The sequence below is a fragment of the Leptonotus elevatus genome, chromosome 1, assembly GCF_054856555.1.
Source record: "Leptonotus elevatus isolate MCC_2025b chromosome 1, RoL_Lele_1.0, whole genome shotgun sequence".
NCBI classification, from domain to species: domain Eukaryota; kingdom Metazoa; phylum Chordata; class Actinopteri; order Syngnathiformes; family Syngnathidae; genus Leptonotus; species Leptonotus elevatus.
The window spans coordinates 54,656,043-54,669,811 of NC_141239.1; the positions used below are offsets into that span (position 1 = coordinate 54,656,043).

At 37.3% G+C, this 13,769-nt stretch overlaps 1 protein-coding gene across 1 annotated transcript; it reads right to left on the bottom strand.

Annotated features, from left to right (window-relative positions):
* Positions 1-201: 201 nt before the first annotated feature.
* rgs9a (regulator of G protein signaling 9a) lies at positions 202-12,755 on the bottom strand. The gene is made up of 17 exons (XM_086070355.1): positions 12,507-12,755; positions 12,110-12,206; positions 10,923-10,973; positions 10,714-10,820; positions 9,339-9,390; positions 9,062-9,120; positions 8,727-8,803; positions 8,507-8,588; positions 8,348-8,410; positions 6,054-6,083; positions 5,723-5,784; positions 5,388-5,501; positions 5,143-5,258; positions 4,924-5,011; positions 2,242-2,380; positions 1,563-1,645; positions 202-1,212 (listed from the first exon to the last, which is right to left on the bottom strand). The coding sequence occupies exons 1-17, from the start codon at positions 12,570-12,572 to the stop codon at positions 1,056-1,058; spliced, it is 1,443 nt and encodes a 480-aa protein (XP_085926481.1). The 5' UTR covers positions 12,573-12,755; the 3' UTR covers positions 202-1,055.
* Between the last annotated feature and the right edge of the window lie 1,014 nt (positions 12,756-13,769).

Below are 13,769 nucleotides of genomic sequence, written 5' to 3' on the forward strand. Positions count from 1 at the left end.
ATAAGGACTTTAAGTCAAGGTTGACTTCACACTCCAATTTATACTTAACACTGCTAGCATGCAGTAAATGCCCTGATTAGATTTGTGATGGACCTTTAAAAGGAGCTAAAAAAAACAACAATCAACTGAGCAGATGATCATATAAGTCCATAGCAAAATGTGGTATTACGATAGTATAATAAATAAAATTGGCACCAAATATTTTGTTTTTGGTTTTATTTTTTTCTTTCTGACACATTACAACAGGTTACAGCAATCACATCAAGAAGGGCTGACTGGTAGAAGCCATGGCTTGAATATATTAAATGTAATATATCTTTAATGTTGGTGTTTATAACATATTTACACAAATATATATTGGACAGGGGTATTTTTTACTCATTGCAGAAAGAGATCAATTAAGAGTTTAAAAAATAATAATTTACATTTCTGGTACATCGGAACCGCTAAACTGAACATAACATATTGCTGTCAAGTGCAATTTGACTAAAACTATTGCACTATCAAGAACACGTATTATATCTTACAGCTTCCAGACACACAGACAATTAATAACAGTTTGATACAATTCTCACAGTGTCCCAACATAGTATAGTGTCTACCAGCACAAGTTAAACACAACTATTGACACTGGACACAATTGTAATGAGTATTTCAGTAAGCATATTGATAAGCAGTACAGATAATGGATGCATTTTTGGGAGAAGGGAAGGGGGGTGGGTGTAAAACCTGATAAATAAATCCGATTTTTTTTTTTTTACCGTCTTAGTCTTTTGCCACTTATATATGCTACTTCCATTTTAAATATTATTCTCCAAACAAAACATTATGTTAAGCAAACATTTTGCCAGGTTTTGAATAATTTGGGGATTACCTATATATTTTGTAGTATAAAATATATTAAATTGAGCAACACCAAATGAATTAATTGCTGCTGAATTTACAGGTTCACGTAAATAGGCAAGCTCGTGCATTACAAAAATGTTCTGCCATTATTTCAGAATAGAAATGATTCATGTAGCAGTGCACCATTTGCCGACATATACATTTAGTCATTATTTCTTTCTGTCAATTTTACTCATCATGGCCTTGACATCAACGGGGGCAGAGGCAGCAGCAGCCTTCGCGTTTTCCTCTTCTTCTTGCTTCCAAAGGATGATGGGATGGATACCTGAGCTTCGGTTTTGAGCGTTTTGCTCTAACTGGGCTTGGCTACATTGAAATGGAAACAGGATTACTTTTACCAAATGTAACTGACTAAATAATATTCACCTTCATTTGTTTTGACAATAAAATATAGCCTCATGAAGCACTTATGATACTATTTTACTCCTCTAGGTGGTGCTCTTGGTTTAAAGTTAGGGTGAGTACAATGGAAAGCGTTTACATTTCTATCGCATCTTTAAACCAAGAGTGCAATCTAGAGGAGAGAAAAAATATCAAGTGCTTCATAAAGCTTCTTTTCTCCATAAGAGCTGTTCAACTGTATGGTAAGAGATGCCACGATTTAAATTAAGTATATTGTTTTAATGCTATAGGTAGTGGTTATTCCTTTCACTAACCTGAAATTATGAGGCTCCGGGTTTAATGCCTTCTTCTGAATGTCCTTGTACACCGGCGACTTCAGGTAACGGAAGAAAGTGTCCTGGATAAAAGATGGTGCATGCAATAAATGGCCAAGGTTTAATTTAGTAAATGAACAAAAATTATCTAATGACATCAAGGACATACAAAATTCTCATTACAAAGATAAAAATCCTCAGTTCTGATTGACACTGGCAAGTAAATGTGTTGGTTGTCAAGTTGTTGACCCTAGTGAGGATAAGCGCTTCAGATAATGGATGGATGGATGTTTGCAGTGGTGTACTACTGCATTCCATTGCATTGCATATGTTGCAAAAATTGGCCGCACATTGGAAGAGTGGCTAGGCAGTTACTATTCTACAAAAAAGCAGCATGATTGGGGATCTTTTTCCATTGATTTGCAATACAACTTCATGTATTCAGGTTCACAACAAGGAGAATGGGAATGAATGAATGGAAGGATGGATGAACGAACAAACGAATAAGAATAAATTGTGAGCAAGATTCAAAATACGCATGGCAACATCACACTGCTCTGACATTTGCATGAAGGTGCAGTGCAATTGAACAATGGTTTGGAAAACACTTTAATAAAAAAGAGAGAGTCAGAAGTCAAACATCTGCATTCATCCATATGGACACAAACGATGTGGTCACCTTTTTCATGAGCAAGAAGACGTGTGTCTGCGCAGCCTCCAGCACATAGCGGTGAGGATGGTCCAGGCCTTTCACAGTCAGACCCATCGTCCTGCCATCAATGTTGATCCAGCGGGGGGCGCCGGGGGCCAGAAAGGTCCTGAAGAATCCAAATCAATACACTTCAGTGATGAATCCGTGGGTCATTAGGTCTTCCCATTTCAGAATTGGCATTATGCTAGCTAGCACAAGAAGAAAATGCCAGACCTATTAAATCAATATCAACTTCAGGCTCAGATGAAAAATACAAAATGTAATATTGAATTTGTAGAATTCACATGAGAGGCAACACTGTAGATAAGTGGTTAACACATTTGCCTCACAGTTCTGAGGTTGGGCGTTTGAATCTTGGAATCTTAAATTACTCAAATTTGCCATAATTATTAACAGCACTCTTCTTTTTGGTGTGTCAATATCAGAATGCATTTCTTTTCCATTTACCCTAAAAAGCCTGAACCATGAAATATATGACAGAAAATTCTGATTCTTTGTAAATGGAGTATTTATTGGTCCTTTTGAAAAATAATAATAAAATAAATAATAAATAATAAATAATAATGATAATTTGAAAATCAACTTCCACATATGACTTTTGATTTGTGTCATATTTGATACATCCGGTCACAATGCTACAATGCTTTAAATTCGTACATTTATAACGGTCAAAAATTTAATAATAAACAGACAAATCAAACATTTTAGTGTTTCCAAAAATCTGAAAGAACATTTCCCACTATTAATAAGTATAGGTGTCTCTCCTTTGTGTGCATTACTTTTGCGCATGCGTGTAAAAAAAAAAAAGCGAGGCTACCAACTAACCGTCATTTGAATGGTGGAGATTAGAGTGGTACTGGTGACAGTCTTTGGTAACTGTACACCTTAAAGCTTGCAAGTCAACCCCCCAAGGCAGTAAACCACATGCTATGCATGTTTAAAATACATTAAATAAAAAACAGCAACTTTTCAGCAGTTGAAATGTTAGAAATCAGAGCTCATTCCATTGGATCCAATTCATTATCAATGACCGTATGGTAGTTTAGCCTACCCACAATGCACCACGCCGTTACCCATAATGCATCATGCAGTCGAGATGCACACTTCGTTTATTGACCATTTGCACCGACGTCACGTGATCACGTGACTGCCCTATGACGGACGGCGGAAAGAAATGATTGTTGAATGGAAGTGGACGTGACCCGGAGCGACTTAGTGACTGTTATTTTACAAATAAAAAGTTATTATTGCCCATAGAGTCATGAAATCCATTACTTCAACCGAAGTCCGCCTGTCAGTCGAAGTTGCACATTTAGTCGGGACTCATATAGAGCGCGATATTTACTTAAATTGGAGATCGCTAGTTTGAAACCAGCCCCTTACCTTCTGTTGCCTGCTGTTTTTACCAAGTTAATCAAATCGCCGACTTTGCTGAAATTCACAGCACACGACCTATATCATTATGTAGGCAATGCCGTCTCTTCTCCTTACACCGGGGCTGATTCAAAAGCTTGTCGCTGGCTGAGTTTCTGGGACGAGCTGCTATGCTCACACCGGGGGACAATATACCTCGTAATGCAAAGGTAAAACTTGTTTATCATGCTAACTGACTTATTTTTACATAGTCTGTTCTATATTGAAATGCTGTGATGATGTTATGTTACTATGTTTACTAGCATGCTGTTTACTGTTTACTAACATCGTAGTGGCAAGCTATGCAGTCATTTCATGAATATGATTCCGGCCGGCTCCAGAGTGAAAAACTCCAAGCACAAAGACGAAATCCCCCATTATTAAACAGTTAAATGCACTTAATAGTTTTGAAGAAGGTGCATTTTAAAACTAAGCTATGTGTTTGTGCAGTTGGAGTGGACGCTAACTATCTGGCTTGTTAATGTGATTTGAAACACGCAATTCGACACCTCTGTTACAATCTTTGTTAGAGTGTACGTTTACTAGTAAAAGGTATGAACATTTATCTACTAACTTCGCAAAAAATGATCGCTGCAAATCCGTGAATACTTTGTGGGCTGCCAGTCCTCTCTGTTGATTGCTGCTATCAAGCGACGTCTTTTGTCTTCATTAGTAGGTATGCGATAAAAAGCAACATTTGATTTACTCCTTTGTCTGTCTGTACAACCGACTGTACAGCAAGATAATGACCATTTTATAAGCTAATCAATTAGATAAAGGACTTTGCGCTGTATGAGATTCAATGGTTACAATACAGGTAAGTGGCTCTTTTGCCGTCCAGCGACCCGGAGGGGGCGTTCCCATGAGGGATGTGACGTCACGTGCAAAAGGTCAATAGGGGCGAGCTTGCAAGGTTGCTGGAAAAGCCATCAGCTGGGTGATACTGCCCTCTAAAGGATTATCCGCGCAATGCATCAAAAAATATTATACTCATGAAATAGAGGGCTCAAAATGTCTTGTATTTATGATACGTTTGGCTTTATAGGGTTGAATGGATTTAAAATGGCTGTGTCTCACATTGTGTCTAAACCATTGAATTGCTGTAATATTAACAAACACTCTGCTGTTATGCAATTTGAAAACTCTATCAGATCAAAGGCTTCTTTTTTTTTTGCTTGGCATGTGACTATTAAACTGTGCTCCAACTTAACTTCCAAAATGTATTTTTTGTCTTACTTGAAGATGGTCTCAGCTTTAGTTGTCATGGAAGCTGCAGTTCCCCACTTTAGCTCCTCAGCTGCTTCCCAGAACGCTAAATTCTCCCCTAGAATTAGCAGAATTACAAGTACACGTATTAAAATGTTAGCAAAAGGGCTCCCTACAAAGGACACAGTCATTAATCAACTGGAAAATTCTCAGTAGGAAAGTAATAATAAAGACAATTAAATAACATACCGCTAAACTCCTTCTTGAGGAAGATCTTGAAGTCGTCCCTGCCTCGCAGATCAGTCAGTAACTCAAACAAGCTGAAGGACCAACGCTCGACTCGCATTTTTGTCGGGACGTCAACCCTGTTGACAATAAACTTTTTCTTACATCCACGCTAATCTCAGCAGCAGAGGAACTATGCCATGCTATTTTTTTTTTTTTACTTAATGTAGTATGTATGTGTTACACAGGATCTGCAGTGATTCTCTCACCTTCTCATATTGAGACTCCAGTACGAGTCGTTGTTTGTCTGCCAGGGGTTGCTGGGGTGGCAGGGTGCCAGAAAGGGATCATGGTTTTTGTAGGTTGTGATGTACTTGACTAGTCTGTTGAGACACAATTAGTAAGAGGCAAGTCAATTGCACATATAAATTGTATAGAGATGTTTCGAAATGGATCATGGTCTCATACATTCTGGTGCCATTTTGTACTTAATGCTAAACTAATCAGTCTCCTGATATTAGTATACATTGGTATGGAATAAAAACTAGCAATGGGATCATTAAAAGGAAAACCTTCCAATATTATTAAGTTTGCAAGTACTTACGCTCCAAGTGACACACTCGATTTGACTTTTGATCTCATGATGGCTTGTTGATAGAACATGTTCTTGAATAAAAGACAACATGTCATTTGCAGACACAAAACCTCAGCAATACTCAATACAACAGACACTCAAATTCAACACAAAATTGTAACATAATCATTATTTTAACTTTTGAATCTCTTTGTAAAAACATTTGGTCTATTGTTTTGTTTCTGTCCCAAGTTCTCTTGACATCACTGAAAACAAGCGCTTGCCTTTAATGATCTCTTAAGACAGAATATAACAGCATTGTTTAAGAAAACAATGTAAAAACCCACCGCTTAATACTTACCATGCGTCTGTACTGGTCAAATGTGATTTTCTGAAAGAAAAAAATACATGTTGTATAACAAAGCAAAAACTTGATTTGAATTTGAATTGGTCCACAGACAACTAAGTGACAAAACACAAGGGTGTTGAGCAAAAACAAACACATTTGGGGATCATGAGCTAAACTACTGTCATTTCTAGAAAATTCAAGAAAAATGATTTGTAACACTATTGAATGCATTTTCCTATGTCATCTGGTATTGTACATAGACAGGAATTTACATGACTAGAAAATTGTCACACTCATCATGATTTTGAAAGGAAACCTGAAAGAAAAGAGAGCGACAAAGCAAAGTCAATGAATTAGTGTGAGCCGAAAAGGTGTAGCGACCATCTACCGGTAATACAAAAAAAAAACCACCCACACATTAGGCTCACTGGTTTCAGTTACAGTTTTTCTCCATAGGTTTGACACATTTCTTGAAACTGAGATGACATTTTCAAAATACCATGGACAAAACCCAAAACCACCTTGCAATTGGTGCCAACTGAATGGCATTCCTCATTGCTTTCATCAAATTGCCAATGTCTATACATATCTCAATTTCCTCAGTGGATCTGTGCAAATGGTTGTGTACATTTAGCCTACAGTTAGCACAATGTGCCCACATTTAACACATTTTCCAAATGAATAGATCTTGCTGATCAAACTGGATTAGTTGTTTTTCAGTCTAATGGCCGTCCTCTCCAAAACATATCAGCGGGATTTCAATGTGTAAATCATAATCTGCAAAATCATCTGTTCAATTGTCAAAATTAATCCAGCATATTACAGGGGATCAGTGTAGAGGATGGTTGAGACAAATGGACTCTTGGAAGAGAGTAAAATAAAGAATTTAAAATTTTAAATAAAATAAAAAAGTCACTCAAGGAATGATGAACCTTGGTTGGTCCTAGGTTGGGAGACGGCCGCAGTACCACCTGAGCTTCTACTTTTACTGCTTTCTTAGCTCCAAGATGTTTTTGGTCTCAAAGTTATGAAGATTCCAGCTGACACGAGTGATATACTAGCACACAGCAGGAGCTCTGTGGCTCAGGTAGTCGATCAGCTGTCTCCCAAGCTGAAGGTCGTGAGTTCGTTCCTCAACTCTTGAGTGACTTTTATTTATTTATTTTTCACTTCTTTATTTTACACTCTTCCAAGTGTAAATATTACTCTAAAACTGAGTCTATTTGGTCCCACTTGAGAGTCAAATTTACTCGACAGAATTTACTGTGTAGTGAAAGTGTTACAGTAGTTGGTTCTTCATTTACGCTGTGCGCTAGATATAATTTTAGTTATTCGTTTTTAGTTTTTCATAACTATACAGAATTGGGCTTACACTTTATTTTGTTGTACTCTAATGTGTAAGTAACTTTGTGTGAATAAAAACTGTTGCAATTTCCTTGACTGTATGTCAAACCGCAAACTTTGAATACTGCTCTTGTAAAATCCTTTCCCCCCCTCAGTTTTATATATAATTGTATTTTGTTAGCTGTTGTAAGAAAACATCTAAAGATTTTGACTTCTGGTGCTCACAGAATGCCAAAGGTAACATGCATTTTGGGGGCACTGAGTAAGAAGACATAGAAATTTTATTTTGACACTGAGGTAAGTTGTTTTGGGAGAGATATGAGCTTTTGCAGATGATCCATGATGTTGTGCAAAATCATCCAAGTTACTTTTAGCAAAAGCACTAAGTGAATGCAGATGAGCCAAAGTAATTGAGAAAGATCTTTGAAGTTGTTACAGTAAGAAATGTGCCAAACCTATGGAGAAAAACTCTAAGTGCTCTCGGGTCACTTGTGTGAAGGTGCATTAACACAGTCACAGTCAGAATGAGACACGCTAACAAAAGCAATAATGGAGGAAAATAAGTCTTGTTTCATTTTTCAAATAACTGTAAGCTTGAAACAGACTCTTGCGATTTGAAATTCACTTCAAAATTCACTTTACATGGATGTGATCGGCTGGATCAGGATCGGCCAATATTTAGCATTTTATGCAAAATCGGTCATCAATTGTACTCAATTGTCTTAATTTGCCTGCTCAATTAATGCTGTCCGTGATCGGCTCCACAAAATAAGACATTAAATGATATATTCAATGTTTTTGAAGATTTTGTTTTTTCCCCATGCATTTTAATTGCCGCCAGTTACTGTATATGTGGGTTTCTGCTCTGTTGCAAGAAAGCCATAAAAAATATAATTAAATATTTAAAAAACAGCTGACATTAATATGTATGGTTTGTTTGTGAGTGAAAACTGACCTGTTACCTCATCTGTGTTGGGATCAATCAGGTGGTCCGGACCAATATCCAAGGCGCTATGAGTACGACGCTGGACACATACATATGAAAACACATTTGTACAAAGCATACATTTCGTATCATGGCATGTCATTTATATTTGATTTCTATACATATAGACACTGACCGGTGGCTTGTTCACAATCCAGTAAGCTCTCTCCTGGCAATCGAACACAACACGATCTGGCTTCTTGCGCTCTCTACCAGCCCTAAACACACATAATAGAAATGGGGGACACTTATGTTGATCATTTGTCCTCCTCTATCAAACTCACATTTGTCTTAGAACAAATCGAACCAAACTACTGTGTGTATTGTGAATTAAGTTGTAAAATGGAATCACGTACTTGTACTGCTCGGTGGCCTGCATCACGATAAAGTCCCATTTGTGGAACAGCCACATATGCAGGCGGTTGTAATGTGCCTGTTTTGAAGATGGATGCAGCAAGTTACAAAGTTACCTTTCTGTCGTGAACCAGTACATTAATAACAAAGTCAAGAACAACAGACAAGCTCATTTGTGACAAGTGCTCACAATTATACTCCTTAAATTGAAGTGGCCACTTTTTCATTTCAATGCAGTGCACTGAGATATTAACCACATGAAAACACTCAATTCACAAAATGACATAATTAAGACTATTTTATACCAAAGTAAGGACAATGAAGTCGCTTTCTGTACCTGTTCATAGGGTTCCAACATGCCTTTCTTGCGGATGTTTCTCTTTGCCAGGTAAATGGCTAAAACCAACAAAATGAACAGAAAATATTTTCGAAAATTGTTTGCATTATTCTAAAAATACTGTACAAGGTTTCAGCCCGATGCCAGTGATACATATGTAACATAAGATAGGTGAACAAATTTTGCTAAATAATAGTAAATGGGGATTTATATGTTTCAGTTTGGTTACTCATTGAGCTGCTGTATACTTTCAACATACAGTTGCTGGTTCACCCACCGTAGTCAGTGTCATCTGCAACCCATTTCTGTGTAGGCCAAAAGTATGGAGTCTAGAATGGTTCCAACATTGGAAATAAAATGAGAACGTTTTCAGTCAGTATGTTGACATGCACAGTTGCACACATTCATCTGGATAAAACATACAATACAGAGAGAGTTCTTCTCCAGTTTTTGACACATCTTTGTAAAGTTGCAGTTTACATGCACTGGGTGTGACTTAGCTGTTCTGAAAAGTAAGTTTGCTGTTTCCAACATGTACTCTCACTCTGTACTTGAAATACACTCTGGTCAAATTAGAGCGACTGATTCAACTATTTTGCTTAAAGTGGAAGTCAACCTTAAACATTTCTTGACAATAATATGTTATATGTGACCTCACTAGTCTAAACATGACATTCTGATTAATATTACATTTGTGGAATAGGAGTTATGAAGCAAAATCCAGCTATTTGATCCATCTCAGGGGGCGGCCATTTTGCCACTTGCTGTCGACTGAAGCTGACATCACATTTGCTCAGGCAACGACCAATCACAGCTCACCTGTTTTCTAAAGCTGAGCTGTGATTGGCTGTTACCCGAGACCTGAGCAACTGTGATGTCATCTTCAGTCGACAGCAAGTGGTAAAATGGTCACCCCCTAAGATGGATAAAAGCTGCTTAACTCATATTCCACTAACAAAAAACAACCAGAATCCATATTTAGACTAGAGGGGCTGCATAGAACATACAATAATAATAACAAATGTTATTATAAAGTGTTTTTTGTTTAAACTGCCAACTAACTATATTACTGAACTGACAACAGGTCCAGCATGAGCATGTGGATATGTTTGAACAGCTTTCTGTTAAATTAGCTAGTAATAACTGACAAAGCCAGCTTATCTGTATGTATTTTGTCTCATTAATAAACCAAAACACATTTAAATTTTGTAAATGGAGCAGCAAAAGTGAGGCTGGCAGAAGCTCATTGTGGACTTGTCCTCACTATCAATCCATTTTTGCCTGCAGGGCAATACTGCCAGTGTCAGTAGTGACATAGATGCTGAACAGAGTCGGGTAATAAAATGCTGTTCTTCTATTTTACTGCTTTGATTTATAAGAGTAACTTATTTACACCCACATTCTGCACACACACACACACACACGCACTCCCCCCCACACACACACACAGCCCCGCGCACACACACACACACACACACACACACACACACACACACACACACACACACACACACACACACACACACACACACACACACACACACACACACACGCACACTTCACTGAGCTTCAAACAGTTTTTGTGTCCTTTTGACAACTGGCAATAATTATGAACTTGAGCAATTTATGCAAGTATCTTGATGTTTATCTACCTGGAAGCGGTAAAGGCTGCTGTCATTGCACATGACCAGTTTCTTGTGGTTCTGCAGGGCATAGATGTAACCGTAGGCCACTAACATGGTGCCAAAGGCCTGGGCTTCTACAAGACAGACAGAAGGCTGACAATTATTGAGGCAAGGTAGAGCACCCTTTTGTAAATGTCAGGCTTGTTGCCAAATTGAAGTCTTTATATTACATGTACCTTCTACAGTCAACTTCATCTTGTTAGCAATCCATGCAATGATGTCTTTACCTGTTTGGGGACAAGATAAATAATAGCTAAAACACTAAACCAAAGCAAATAAAGTTACAGATTTGCAGTGATTGCCTCAAAAGCTTGCGTAGAAAAATATTTGTTTAAGGTAAAATTTTCAATAATTCTATAGGATCACAAAAAAAGCCAGATTTTCATTAGATTATTATTATGTTTTCTTAATGGCAGGGTACCATCAATCTTACCTCTGTGTATGTGTGCAAATAAATGTGTTTAATAATTGCTGTAGATCATTTATCTTAATTTGACTTGTACTGTATACATTATACACACAGTATAGTACTTAGGCTGGCCTTAGTAGATTGATCTGGAATCCAGCAATATAGAAAAATATAGAAAGCCACAATAATACATTAGTACTCTTACATGTGGAAATAGTTTTATCTACAGGAGATATACTGACTCCAGCCTTTTGGACAACAATGCGTGGCCATGTGACGTGTGGATAGGTTGACCTTTTGTCCCCTGACCTTTGACCTGATTAAAATCCCAGTTTGGCTTCCAAAGTAGTTCTCAATTCTTATCCAATTTGAGGGCTTCCTTATTTTTAGCCTGTTGCAGGAGCTTAAACAGCCGTGGCAGCTTGTGGTCACTCTCAGCTTGTTAGAATGCAATCATGAAAGGTGATGTTGATTACATATAGTATTATATTGTCGTAGTAAACCCAATTGTTCTTGTTGAAAAGAACAGTTCAGTGATGCAATAGCTTTAACAATTCAATGAACAATAGATACATAAATGCAAAATATATGATATAGAAAGAGGTCATGCTGTCGTTATCCTGTGAATGGGCTTTTTTTTCTGTGATAATAATTTTGATATTCTATTATTTTATTTCTTTACTAATTTCAAAAATAGCATATTTTACAAGCTGGAGAGTGAATTTTTTTGCAAAAAAAGAAAAAGAAGACTTAGGCAATTATATTAAGAGTGTGACAATATGCTGCCCAATGACAGTTCTTTCAAGTCATTGCGTTTATTGAACATCTTTTTATTTTATCGTGTGAGAGTAGAATTGTAAATACTGGCAAGGAAAGACCATAACAGAGGATTCAATGCCAGATTTTGGGGTGTTTGAAAGGCTTTGGCTTCAGATTGTAGGGTTGGTGTCTTACCAGCAATGACATGCGGAATGGTGGTGATGTTGAGTTTCTGTTCGGAGCCTTTAAGCCCACTTTTTGGGTCCTGCATGTCCACCACGACGGCATCCAACTGCAAATGACAGCCAAAGAGATTCATATAATGGCAACAAATCAGAGCACAGACATGTTTCTCAGAGGAAAAGAGATCTCTTATCTGAGTTCTGGCTAAATACAATGCAGGCTAATCATTTAATTATTTTATTCACTATCAAGCTATTTTTTTGTTTTGTAGTTTAATTGTAATTTGGGAAATAATTTAAAAAAAATAATGAAATAAAAACGCTGATAGCTTTAAGAACAACATTATAAGGACTACTGTAAATAAATAGGCAGTATACAATTAGCAAGATGAATGATAATAAACACTCACCTTTTTGAGACAATGCAGACGATGAAAATGTGTTGCTCGATCAGGACGGACTGTTCTGATCGTCATATTTGTTGTTGATGAAGAAAGTTACTTTCCTTATGGAAACTTCACAACAATAAAAAGGAAAGTTGCCTTTATGTGTATGCATGTAGTAGATGTCTGGTCTGCGTGAAGATTGTTAGACAGAAGGGAAGGAAGGATTTAGTCAGCAATTAGAAGCAGAAAGCCTCTTCATCCCTCCAGCCTGTCGGAACAGTTCTTTCAAGAGATACAGAAGCACAAGAGAAACCTGATATCAGATGGGTTTGTGTTTTGGGTAGCTATATAACACAGATGTATGCCACAAAACACTTGGCAATGAACATTATCGTTAAACTAGAACTAATGTTAGCCAAACATCAACATTTGGTTATAGGGTATATTAGAGGTATAATAAGACCAAAATTATAATAACACAATATTGTGCTTGCTATTATATGACAGATGGATCATTTGATGGATGGATTGTGAATTGCGGCCATGGTCTGGCTGATTGTGGGTGCTAACAAGCTACTGTATCTTTAATTCTTTTTGTTACCAAAATCTTGAGTCTCGTAAACCTGACTAATTATATGTTAAAATCAAATTCAGCTCTGTGGCCCGTTTTTCCATTTTGTATTTTGATCTATTAGAGGGTTTTGTCATTTAGACTTTGTTTCACCATCTCAAAGTCTGCCATGGTTTTTAATTGGGGTGTTCCGATCAGGAAATTATGCAACTGATTCCGATACCTGTCATCCATGAGTCAGATTACCGATTTCTACACCAATCATAGGTGCACATTTTTCAATTTTGGAGCTGTAATGATTATGTTAATAATCGATTAATTTGTCTCTCTTTTTTTTATATCAATTAATGAATCAGATTTTAAAAAACAACAACAACATTTTGTCCACATTTACATGCCTTTATTTGACTAAACCAGGACATTGTTTCAAATTGACAGATTTAGTTACTGGTTTGATCTGTAACGTGCAGTGTTAAGGAAAGTGGGAGGGAACGCTACACTGCACAGTGCACACAGGGTGACACAGGAGTGGATTCCCACAGCAAAAATCCCGTCCAGTCATAGTCCTGGACAAAAGTAAAAAAGTAAATGAAAAAAATTCTGTGCCGTCCCACTCCCGGTAAAAACAACTCCCGTCCTGTCATGCTCCCATTCAGAATTACTCCCACTCCCGTACCACTCCCATTATGGAGGTCAACTGCATCATTAAACCCCCC

Coding starts and splice junctions, on each gene's coding strand:
- rgs9a (XM_086070355.1), bottom strand. CDS start 12,572: ATGACGATCAGAACAGTCCGTCCTGATCGAGCAACACATTTTCATCGT. Junction 10,821..10,922: donor GATGAAGTTGACTGTAGAAG/GTACATGTAATA, acceptor TCTGTCTTGTAG/AAGCCCAGGCCTTTGGCACC. Junction 1,646..2,241: donor TCTTCTTGCTCATGAAAAAG/GTGACCACATCG, acceptor TCTTTTATCCAG/GACACTTTCTTCCGTTACCT.